The sequence below is a fragment of the Dermacentor andersoni genome, chromosome 7 (genome assembly GCF_023375885.2).
Source record: "Dermacentor andersoni chromosome 7, qqDerAnde1_hic_scaffold, whole genome shotgun sequence".
NCBI classification, from domain to species: Eukaryota; Metazoa; Arthropoda; class Arachnida; order Ixodida; family Ixodidae; genus Dermacentor; species Dermacentor andersoni.
In genome coordinates this window covers 174,010,222-174,022,749 of record NC_092820.1, presented here as the reverse complement: position 1 = coordinate 174,022,749, position 12,528 = coordinate 174,010,222, and the positions used below count along the sequence as shown (strand labels likewise).

The 12,528-nt window shown below is 49.2% G+C and overlaps 1 protein-coding gene across 1 annotated transcript in view; it reads right to left on the bottom strand.

Moving 5' to 3' along the window:
* mbt (serine/threonine-protein kinase PAK mbt) overlaps window positions 1-12,528 on the bottom strand; it is a 123,144-nt gene that overhangs the window by 76,662 nt on the left and 33,954 nt on the right. Inside the window, exons 2-4 of the mRNA XM_050180185.3 lie at window positions 5,975-6,253; window positions 3,904-4,167; window positions 1,760-1,975 (exon numbers count right to left, since the gene is read on the bottom strand). Of these exons, the coding sequence (XP_050036142.1) occupies window positions 1,760-1,975; window positions 3,904-4,167; window positions 5,975-6,184 (690 nt within the window). The 5' untranslated portion in view covers window positions 6,185-6,253. The remainder of the gene's footprint in view (window positions 1-1,759; window positions 1,976-3,903; window positions 4,168-5,974; window positions 6,254-12,528) is intronic.

The window sequence follows — 12,528 nt, the reverse complement described above, 5'->3', positions numbered from 1 at the left end:
CACCTAAACCATACAGCATGCGAGGCGCGATAGGATCTTATTGCACTTGGACTTTATAAGGAACATGATGCGGCTCACCTGGGCGGTCGCTTTTGTTGCGCGGAGCATGATCTGAAAGGTGCGTTTGCAAGCAGCCGCTCGTAATTCAATCATTTGACTATCTGCGTCCGCAGAAGTTTCAATTTATTAGTTTTAGTTGGGCATCCACAGGAGCTCTGCATATGCAGGAGACTCGTGGAGGCGACAGAGCGCACTACGCAGGAGCATGGACGGTCTCTTGTGTGCGCCCACAGCTTTTCAAAAGCTGTGTAGTGTACAATGGGGGCTCTGTGGGCTTTGAGGGATGTTCGTGTGTGTCCATGAGATCACATTTTTCTATATGGCTTTCGCCGAAGATATGACTCCAGCTTGTGGTTTGACTTCATGGTGGCTGATATTGGCTACACAGTTTCAGAAGCTGGTTTATGGCAGTGCTGAGCAGCACACCACCGGCTCCTGCACGTGCAAATCAGCAATCCCCTTCTCAACTTGTGCGTCCAGCCAACTATTTCCGTTTTGTGCACACCCGCTTCGCTACATGCGTACGACGTCACGCGCCATGTACAGTCGAGCGCGATTTGAAGGTTATCGCGCGAGCGTCAACCAGCCCAGCACTCCAGGCACCTGGCGGCCGGTTTCGGGACAGGAAAAATCATGGTTTCGCACTCTTCTCTCCCTCGTTCGCTGTTACATACAACAACCATCACCCCGCGACAAACTCACCGCCCTTTCTCTCTATTCTAAGCTTTCCATTTGTTGCGATAAAGTGTGGACTTGGTTACCTCGTATCTTCGCGGGCTTAAGCTAATGTTCTTGGTCACCCATTCTTCCTGGCTCAGCAGCAATGACGTTACATAGGCTAGATACAGCTTCGTAACGTCCAATTTCAGATAATACCGAAGAATACGTCGTGCGCACTACGATCACTGCCTGTTCGCAGAACCAAAAAAGAAAAAGAAAGAAACTGATAGAACAGCAGGGAGTGACGGCTGCTGAAGGAACAGCAAAAAGAGTGAGGGAAGCAGGCCTGATACCTCCCTCGCCTCGGCAGAGAATTCTGGGCCATGGCGCTGTTCGCGTTCCCGGCCGACGCTCGCGCGATAACCTTCAAATCGCGCTCGACTGTACATGGGTGGTTGCGGCCCCCAACTAAAGCTGTCAATTGTCTCGGCAGTCCTTTTGTGGCGGCAGTGAAATTTCATTATATTAAACGCACATACAAACACACTTCGTTATATTGAGGTTTTCTAAATAAATGGTGTTCTATGGGAAAGAGGTTACAAAAAGTAAATTACTTCGTTATACAGAGAATTTCGTTATATTGAAGTTCGTTATATCAAGGTTTAACTGTATTCTATATAATTCGATATGGAGATCTGCGCAGTGCTGTATGTCGTGTGCATCGCGGAGCCCCTTGTGCTTGATTCTGCCCAAGCAAGCGTTTCACTTCGTTTCTGGTGCAAAAGGAGCACCAAGCGTGCCACGGACGGGCCTGCCCCTGCTGCCGGGGTAGCGGACTTGCGAGAACTCCCCAATGTCAGCACAATGTAAGATCGCACACACAGCGTGCAAACACCATGCAAACTTCTTGTGACCTCCTAGATTTCAGAATCTTTGACAGGTGGCAAATCACGCACCGAACCTGACAATAAAACTGCACGGATGGCACCGGATTATTACCATCGGCGCTGATTTTTGCCAAGGCAAATGTACAGCTCACCTGTGAAGGGTAGCCCTGGGCATGGGTGGGTAATGATGGGCTATCGGGAGCCTCCTGCGAGTCGTCTGGCCTGTGCATGCCCTGGCTTTGTGTGTCCTGCTGAGAGTGATCCTGTGGATGACCCTGCTGCGGGTGCATGTAGCCCGGGGCATATGCATTAGGGTGGCCCTGGAGGTGGTCAGGTGGTACGCGACCCCCTCCCATCAGATGCTGAGCCTGTGTGGCAATAGCAAATCATTTGCAATGAGAGGACAGTGACCTGTACACATCGACAGCTGCTTAACGTAACATCTCACCTATAATAATGGGGAGAAGTTGTAAGGTGTAATGAACAAAACAAAAAATTGTCATCGCTTAGTGACAGTGAAAAAGCAATATCACTCGCAGAGAAGTTAATAAATAATCATACTCTTTAATAGACAAGCTTGCACCAAGGAAGCAAAGTAACTCCTAATGACAATGCTAGTGGTGAGCACACTTAGAGGTCGTTGTACTTGACCATGGTAGTCATGTCTGTCTGGTACTTATACACATGTCACCGTATATTCTAGAGTAAGCACTGTTGCTCGCACTGATTCGAGATTGAAAGGCACTATTTGCATGGCATATGCAATCTAATGACATCTCTTGCACTGTAGTATTGGCAACAACGTACAAGAAATTTGAGATACAGCAAGCACGTCTCATGTCGAGTGCTCACAGCAATACAGTCGAACCTCGATATATCGAACAGCGCGGTGATCGCAAAATAGTTCGATATGGCCAGAATTCGATATATAAAATCACACAGAAAACGCGTCAGAAACTAGCGCAAATCAATCAATGAACCAATCGTGGCGCAATAGATACTCACATGAAGCTTCAAACAAAGTATTTATTTAGTTCGCTGAAAGTTCTGAAGCAGCGTAGCCTGCTTCATATTAGCAACCGCGTGCTTGACCACGGCGTCCTCAACATAGTCCAAACGGTCCACAAGAGACAGTCCAGTGCCTTCTATTGCGCCGCAGTAGCGGCGTACAACAGCCAAAGCAGCTACAGCCTCAGTTGCAGTCGGGAGCGGGGCAACATCAGCGCTTGCTGGATCAGCCTCGGCAGCGTCTTCGTTTGGCCGCTCAGCAGTCACTTCTGCCGCGATCTCCACGTCTGTTAACTCCGCCACTGTTTCGGTGCTGTCGTCACCGCCAACGAAGTCCGCAATGCACATGATGTGTGGCTCAGCACGGACAAAGCGCTCCAACTGGCTCCACGGCCGCCTCGATCACGCGTGCACGGCGGGGGCAAGCCTCGCCGTGCGCGCGTGATCGAGGCGGCCGCGCTGGCTCCAAGCCGCCGCGTGTGTACGCCGCTACGTTCAAATGGCGCCCTCGGCGCAACCGATGTGGGCAGCTGTCGTACGCAGCAGTCTGGAACGCCGATCGCGCCGCCGCTATCTTCGAGAGTGTTGCGGGAAAGCTCGCCTCCTGTCAACAGAGCGCACTTGGTCTGGGGCGGCGGAGTTCGATATATCCATTTTACACCCGGCCCCGTTCGAAATAAAGAATTAAAAATGCATGCGATTTTCCATGTGATATAGAAATTGTTCGATATACGCAATAATTCGATATATCCGTGTTCGATATATCGAGGTTTGACTGTAATTAGGCATAAAGCAGCCATGGACAAAAAGTGAAATACCCTATACACGGTAAAATGATAGCTGTGATTGGAGACCGGGAGGTGGTAGTATGAATTAGAAGGGCAATTATGGGTGGACATGGGTGGTTCTATATTTAAGGTTAAGAGGAATTTGGCAGGTTATGTAATGCGTGCAGTAGATAACCAATAGTCTGTTAGAATAACAGGATGGGTGCCTAGGGGGAAGGAATGCAGTCGAGTGTGGCACAGAATTAGTTGGTATGATGATTGTGTAGCACAAAGTTTCATGATGAATCAATTCCAACTAGGCCGTCTCGCAGTGATGCCTAGTATGATGAGACGAGGAAACTTGCAGGATATAAATGGCTGACGCAAAACGAGTAAACGAAGACTGCTCGGAGCAACTAGCTCTTGTCTTTCAAAGGGCATAAATAGGATTATAATAATGACTAGAGAGGGCTAAAAGGTGCAGGAGAAAGCGAGAGACGGAAAGGACAGCAAAGTCTCACCTGTGGGTGCTGGCCCCGAAGTGGCTGCTGCCCCTGGTAGTGTGCATATGGAGGCAGTGTGTAGCCCTGAGATGCTGGGCTGCTTTCTGGGAATGTGTCGTGTTCAGGAACAGGTGGCGGAAGCCGACTCATGTCTCGATGGATCATGGGGGGGCTCTCCTTGCGGAGAGAGTTGGAACGTATCACCGAAACGGGCCCGCCTGGGCGCGATGGACCTCTGCCAACAGGACTTGTGCTGCCGGGAGTGCCACCTCTCACGATAGTCTGCATGGACACACATAGTCTCACAACTTAAAGGGGTCCTGAACCATCGCTTGGGCTTGGTGAAAGAACACAGTCCGTGGCATACGCTGCTGTGAACATCACAGCCAAATTTTGTAGTCCTGCGCAGTGCGTAGAGCACGCAAGTGGAGTGCAAAGTCACGTTTTTCTCAAACAGAAGCCTGCTTCCCACTTTTCTTCTGGACACATTATTTTGTAATATAGCAGGTCCCCACATGTGGCTGCTATTCGCCAATAGCCGACATTGATCAAGAAGGGTGTTAGCATCAGTGCCCTTCCTACTACTGTTACTGTGTATATATATTGATGCAATTTAATAAACAGGCTCAAGTATGCGAAAATCTGCTTTCAAATTTCAATAAAAATTACACACTTCTGTAAGGAGCCAACTACTGTCCGTTCACGCTCGGCCACAGCCGCCCGCATAGGAAGGAAACTTTGGCCACCCTTCTTAGTGTTGTAGCTGTCAGGTCTCGCTAATTCCAACTAGTTTTGAGCACTCAACTAGCCTCGAACCACGCGAAGCTTAGGTCAGACCAGACACATGCTTGCCAGGGAAAGCTCACTCCTGGCTGCTCCTGGTTATGCCTTGGCAGACTTTACTTTGTTTTGAGTTATTGATAGTGCTTCAAAATATGCAAGTTGGAAGTTGTTACTATCCATCAGCCAAGCTGGTGCAGGAAGCTGGTCCACACCATGTAGTACAGCCAGACTGGAGCATATAAGTGCAAGCACGCACTCAAGCCCTGTCCTGCACAGAGCAAAAGCTATGCATACGCACTACAGTTGCATGTAAATGCAGCCTGCTACGTAGCATACGGTCGGCGTGGGGTACACGGTCGTCGTGGGGTACCGTAGTGGGATGGCTGAGCGCACTGCGGCCGCATTTGGACCACCGTGTTTGGCTACATTTGGCTAAAGCCCCTTTATTCTGTTAAGTTTGGTGCGTCGTAGGCAGCAAAATCTGAAGTGGTGACGTTTACATGAACATTCAAAATAAAATTTTAACTGCGAGCCATGGTGACGTTCAGTAGGCGAAGCATTGTAAGCATGTCCCACTCTGTCGCAGCCTTCACAGTGCAAGGCATTGAAGGAGGAACAGGAGCACAGCGAACGGGATCATATGTGAGCCTTTGATTGCCAATAACTCCACTTCTTCTGAATGCATTGATGTACTTTTTGCAGCAAAGTATTTTTGAAATAGCCTATTTAAACTTCCAATGCATTTCTGGGCTACACTAGAAAGTGGTTCAGGACCACTTTAAGGCCTCCTGAACAGCCCAACACATACTTGCTTTTGCAAGACATCCACTCAATGCCTCCCTCTTAAGAAGGGACTACATCCAAGATACCCATCGGACTATTTGACCTGTGCATGCCTTAACCATCTACCACTTGTGGATCTGAGGCCCACACCTATACATCACTACTGGACTTTATTGAAGAGCACCAGCTCTGCCTTATGGGAACCACCTCACAATTCCAACATTTATAGGCAGCAGTTTTATTACGGAACCTTCCAAAGAGAGCAAGAGAATGAACCCAATGGTAATAATATGTACAGATAAAGAAGAGTTATAATGCTCACAACACACACACACCTACATATATACAAGATGCCCCACCTGTTTTATGCAACAGGGAAAGCTGTCAAATAAAGAGAAAGTGCAACAGGTTGTTCTTGCCTTGTAAAACAATTGCTGATATATATTACCAACCTTTAAAGCCCTTTCAAGAAGGTTTAAAAAGGCCCTACCTTCTGGAGCATGCAGAAACAGGTATGACTCACATGCAGCTTCATGTCCAGTATTTCGGTGGGGGTTATGTTTGAAGGGTCGATGATTGGCTTGGGCCGGTCTTGGCCTGCGCCAATGAGGCTAGCCCACTGTGGCGGCAGTCCAACGAAGCGGCCCTCCCGCCGGTCAAAACCAGTGTGCACACGATGTTCGAAGTTACTTGGCGCCGAAATTATCGGCTTCTTCTTCTTCTTGGCGAACATCCTGGGAGCCGGTTGCTCTTCAACCTTTTGCGAGCCCAGGTAGTTCACCCGCTGCTGCTGATGATCTCACTGCACAGCAAGCACACAATTGCAATGTGGCATTTGTAATAACTGTTGAAGTTTAAATCAAGGCGTTTAACATCCCAAAGCTTCACAGTGGGCTACAAAGGATGCCATAGTGGAGAGTTCTAGATCGATTTTGATCACCTCAAGTTCTTTAACCCCTTAACTGCAGTGACAAATTCTGAGAAAATTTTTAGAAGTGCAAAAGGAACTGGCAAAGGTCCTTACGCATTACTTTCTTGTCAAAATTACAAGGAATGGAACACATACACATGTCCAAAAATTGCCGAACGTTCTTGACGAGTGAACTCGTCATCGGCACCATAGGATGCTTGTTGTGATGGTGAGTTATCTTGTCATCAGCAGATAAGTGGTTAATGGGAGACTAAAGGGTGGTACACAAGCATTTCTGAATTCCGCACACATTCGAATGCAGCTGCTGTGGCTGGGAATCGAACCCAGTACACCACAGTGGAAGGCTATAGGCGATTCTGACCAAATGGAATGAGTGTCCTCGCATTACAACTGTCAGAATGCGGTCACTGCAACAAGGATTCCCTCCTGCAACTGTGTGCTCGGAAGCAGAAGGACAAACAACATTGCGAAGAAAAAAAAAAAAAGCTGTTCTATCAATCAAGAGGACCATTTCGAATGGCTGGCAGCCCAAATCCAAAAGCCAAATTGCTAGCCATCAGTGGCCTGCTCTTGCTCTCTGGTTAGTGGTCCTACAAGTACTAGCAAAGATATGAATTTACCAGTGTTGCTTTGCATTATGCTTAACTGTATGTATTACAGGAGAGCAATTTGCCGAGTTGGATGACATCCTTAGAGCATAACAGCACCAGAAAATGGATAGTGAACAAGAAAGCAAACAAAGCACAAGCACTTTGTGTTTGCTTCATGCTAAAGGAAGGTTGCAACATCGACCTTGCCCCAGCATTTCACCAAGTTGTATTCTTAGTTAGAGAGTATTTTCGACAAAATGGGGGAGGGGGGAATGGGTGGTGCAGCAACTACGGCAGTGGCAATGAATCTGTAACTTCTGCTTCTAATTACGGCATCCCCTTGTTTTCTTGCTGTCCCTGCTGCTGCTTCCATACCTCCAAAGAAGAATGGGACATCCAACTAAGCAGCACTTGCACTCTTGTGATAGTCGCTGGTCTGTCAGCCTCTAGGTTCCTGGGCCATACATAATATGATGGTCGCAGCTACTGCGCAGAAGAGTTGGGAGCAGGGGGAAGAAATGCTGCAGGCGCCATGGTGGGGCGTTTGTTTGTACGCCCTGCAAACGAACAGCCCCAGGGGTGGAGGAAAGGGAGAATAGGATAGAGGGAATAGCGGTGGAGGCCTTTATCGCAGCCTGCCGGAGCTCTCGTGCCGATCCCCGATAAGTACTACCGGCTGTATTTATCATTACTATTTTCTTTTGTTTCGTTCGTTCTTCCAGGCCCTCAACGCTGTGTACGTGCCCCCGCAACGCGCAGAAAGAAGCGCGCGCTGACGCGAACACCGCCACTGCGCCAGCGGGAGCCGCATTCCACAAGGCGTAGTCGCCATAGCTTTCTTTCCTTTTTTTTTTTTTCCCCTCGTTTGCGCACTTGTGTTTATGCTCACCTCGCGCAGCTTCTCTTTCTGGGAGTTGCTGAAAGCGCGTCGGAGTCGCCGCCGTCGGCGAGTGGTTTCTCTCTCCCCCCTTTAAAAAAAAAAAAAAAAAAAACGCCCATGCTCAACGGCTCGGTGCGCAGGCACGCGCAGCCGATCACCAAACAAACGAGCTGCCGTGTTTTTTGCGATTTAGTAAGCCCCCTCTTTTTTTTCTAAACACGAAATATTTAGCGAGTTCCCACCACTTCCGTATGTGGCACGCTGCTAGCCACTCTCGTGGGCCGATCCCGGAGATAAAAGAGTTTTAGATTAGGTGACGCAAGCGGCTTGCGTCCCCTAATCTAACTAGTGCCGCCTTTTTAAAAATGTTGACCGATGTGCTACTGGATGTTCCTTTGACCACTGGTCACCGTGATGTGCGCGTGTGTGTGCGTGCGTGTTATTGCAATAGCAATTATATGAACACTCCAGTATAGTCACCGTGATGTTCCTGATTACAGGGTCCTGAATATATATATATTATTAAAAATAGATTTTGCGTTCATCGCTGCACTATTCTTGCTCAAATTTTGCAAAACGATCGCATTTTGTTGTCTGCTTCATTTAGTATAACACTTGGCGCGATTAGTCACCTGTTTTTTAAGACAAAAAATGAGAAACTGTTTTCGCCTATGGGAAAAATGGCGTCTGAAAAGCCGGCCCTGGCACAGACTTGTGTCGCCGCCTGCCGGCAGCAGCAGGAAGGAGGTTGTCCCACATAACTTGAGGCAAAGTTTTAAAAATGAAAGGCACTCCGGACGCGCGTTGAACCGAATGCATAATGTTGGCACTGGCCTAGAGTTACTCAGGCTATTGTTTATTTTACCCTTAACTAACAGATTATAGTTGTGTTTCATTAATGATTTTTTAAGTATTGGCCACAGACCCCAAGTGTGATACGCAAAGTTGTAGAGCACCTTGAGAAACCTCTCAATAAATTGTTTTTAACACGACATATCTCACGTGGTCCTTTTCTCCGCGTTCCAAAGAAAGCCCGCCAAATATGAAAAAAATGCCACGTGACGGGGCGCTTGCGCACTGTTATTGCGCTGCTCTCAGGTACGTGATGGATGAACAAGGACAATAACAGTGCGCAACGCCCCGTCACGTGGTATTTTTTCATATTCCACGGACTTTCTTTGGAACGAGGAAAAAAAAGGACCACCTGAGATATATCGTGTTGCAAACAATTTATTGAGAGGTTTCTCAAGGTAATCTACGAAACATTGCGTATCACACTTGGGGTCTGCAGCCAATACCTAAAAGTTCATTAATTAAACACAACTAATCCCTTAATTAAGGGGGAAATAAAAGAAATAGCCTGAGTAACTCTAGGCCAGTGCCAACATTATGCATCCGGTTCAATTCGCGTCCGGAGTGCCTTTCATATTTAAAACTTTGGCTCAAAGTTATGTAGGACAACCTGTATATAACGTAAATGTTTCCGCCAGCGGGATTCGATCCTGGTTCCGCCAGCACAGAAGCCCGCTAGTATAGCCAATGTGCCACACAGGCATGCCTCAAGAGGCAGAATAGCCAGCGCGTGTTTTGAACGCAGGCGGTTTCCCTTCGGCCTCACCTCGTAGTACACCGTCGATGCGCGACTCGTGCAACACCAGCGGAGGCGCCTTTCATCCTGCCAGTGTTGTCAGACGTTTAGTAGTTGACAGGGTGCTGTTATTTTCTATTCAGCAGAAGTCGCTTTGAAGGGCCCCTCAACCAGGTCTGGCCATTCTGGGCTGACAAGCGCAGTGCATACAATGCGCGCTGACGATCGTGTCTGCCAAGCATTGCATCCGTACGCGCCGCGAAAAGCGCTTACATTTCAAACAAAACTCGCGCGCGCCGCGCTCCCAGTCGGAGAGTCGACGTATGTCGCGCAAGTGCGCCAACGTACAACAGCAGTGCTGTGGCGTCGCTCATCATGACACGTGATTTCGTGAATTAGTCGAGGCAACATCAGCAATTTGTTTAACCTGTTGCTTCAATAAACAAATTAAAGTTTACAGAAATAATACAACACAAACCGATTGTCTGCGCAGTGGCGTAGCAACGGGGGGCGTGGGCCCCGGGTGCAAGGGTCCAGTGGGGGGGGGGGGGGGGGGGAAGGGGTCATATACGTCTGAAGGCACCCCTCGTTCCGCCAGCTACACCCGGGGGGGGGGGGGGGCGGTGACAGAAGACCTATGGGCCCCGGGTGCCAGACGACCTAGCTACGCGCCACTGTGTCTGCGTGCTTTTCTTATACTTCGTACCGTAGCAAGAGATTTACTTCCGTTTCGTCTACTTGTTCTCATGCCATGTAGTCACGCGCTCAGAGAACGAGACTCATTTTGAACCGCGTTCCAGCTCTGCGATCACGCTCTTTCATCCTCTCACGCCTGCCTCATTGCTCGTGATTGTGGCACCGATCAGGTGCTCTTGTGCTTAGCGCGCAAGATCGTCCGCCGCTCGAAAGGAGACGAACGCAGCTCGGGCGTGAGACCGCCACCGGAAGTGCGCCACTCAGCAAAAAACGCGAGAGAGAAAAAAGAAGGCCGGGCCCGTGACATATTCGTCACGCGATCTCCGGCTCCGGTAAGGGAGAACACAGGGAAGGAATTTTGCTTGCGGAGGCTAGATAGGACAAGTGGAGAGAGTTTCTAAGTTGGCTACTGATGAACTAAGTTGAAAATTATCCCGGTAGAGCACACTCCTTAGAGGCCACATAACGACTTCCAGTGCATTTGCTATCTGGCCTGGTGAGGGGCCCTTTAGGTGCTGCGTCGTGCCAAGATGTCGCACACGCATACACATTGAACACCGTCCGAGGAGTCCTAGAGCAGAAGTCCGATACTGCAACCATAACGACACGGACCACGGCGTGGTCTCACCACGGCGTGCTTCAAATCAGATAGTACTTTTGGCCATGTGGAAACACAAAAATTGTTAAAGATTCCTTGACATCTCATTATATGCGAAAATGTGGGGCGATACCGAAAATACTGCAGTAAAAAAATATGTGTGCCCACCTGAAAAATATTGCAGTAAAAAAAGAAAAAAAAATCCAAGTGTCCGATGCTCCTCGTGCTCCCCTCGCGCGAGGGTTGACGCGATAGAGTGCCGTGCGCAGTGATTCCGCCCCCATTTCCTCCCCAACTTGCTCAGGAAGACTGTCTTTCGTCGACTTCAACTGGAGGCTGAAAGCCTTGAACTTTCTCTATCTCGCTTTTCGTTTCGCGTACATGAGACCACACTAGGAGTTCGATTCTAAGCAAGAAGATCGTACCAAGTTCACGAGAAATATAACTGAACCCAAACGCAAATACTGTCGCAAACTTATGGGGGAAAACATGCATATCTAGGCCGCATCGTGGAATATATATGAAGCGGTTAAGGGCTATAAACGTGCCTATTTCATTCCTGCGCCTTGGGCGTAAAAAAAAATTAATTGGCGCCCCGCTCTACGCAATGTAACACACGCGGCAACCGCTGACGGTGCCCCAATGATTAGGCTGCTGCTACTCGGCAGAACAGCAGCGACGGCCAGGAAAGTCCGCCAGGGTTTGCAAAGACAGCTTCGCCGCTACCCGCTCTCTCTAGAGCTACCCACCATCCAAGCCACTGGCGAGATGGGGCGTATTAGCCATCTTAAACATGCAGCAAGTAAGAAGAAACCGCTTTCTGTTCTCCGCTATAGCCTTCTATGTTTAACTGTCTAGACTTTATTCTCCCTCCTTTGAGCCAGCGAAAATTCTCGACACTCGTAATACGAAAAACACGAGCGCTGTGGCTGTGCGATGATAAGTTCCCCGGGGTATACTCGCGACAACACGGTACTGAACAACGCTCAGGCGGCGGTTTACTCGGATGTATGCGCATAAGGTGCGGGCGGCTGGGGCGTCGGCAACTATAGGGCGGGGGCGGGGGGGTGGCGTCGTGATTTACGGAAGCCGCCTCGCCTTCCTAGCCGACTCAAGCGCGGCATTAGCTTTACATCTATTCACGCTAACTTTACATCTATTTGATTCGAGCGTTCGCCGTCTACCTCGCACCGCGCATTTCCCGAGCAAACCATTTGCGGCGTCGCACGACAGCCAGTCTGGCTCGCGCGTGATACCGTTTTGCGATCCCTTGGGTCGTCATGACGGCGGCGTCGGATCATGGGCTGCCATTTTATATCGCACCAAGTGGCTCTAATGAATGGGTTCGTCTAATGTTCGCGTCTGTTGCTCCACACATTCTTGTAGCGTTTAGCATGCAAGATATTTCTAAATTGCACGAAATCACATTTTTATAAGCCCTGTGTGGCAATAAGTTTCTGAGCGCATGTATATTCATTGCGGATCACTGCACTTACAACGCAATAACTTTGTCGGAAACGATCGATTCGCAAAGTCGTCTGGCGCCAGAAGGTCGAAGTTTAGCAGGCGAAGTACCCATCATTCCCGCCATACTTGCAGCTCACAATAGCGCCGGAGCAGCCCAAGCACCGGCTATACAGGCTTCCCAACCTCTGTTGGGCGGCGCTACTGACGGGGCTTTGTTAGGCTTTGTTTGAGGAGCAGCGTGTCTCGCGGGAGCGAATGACGCCAGGCGGCAGCGCGGTTTTGAAGGCGCGTTGCGTGCCGCAACAGCCACGAAGGACCGACACGCGG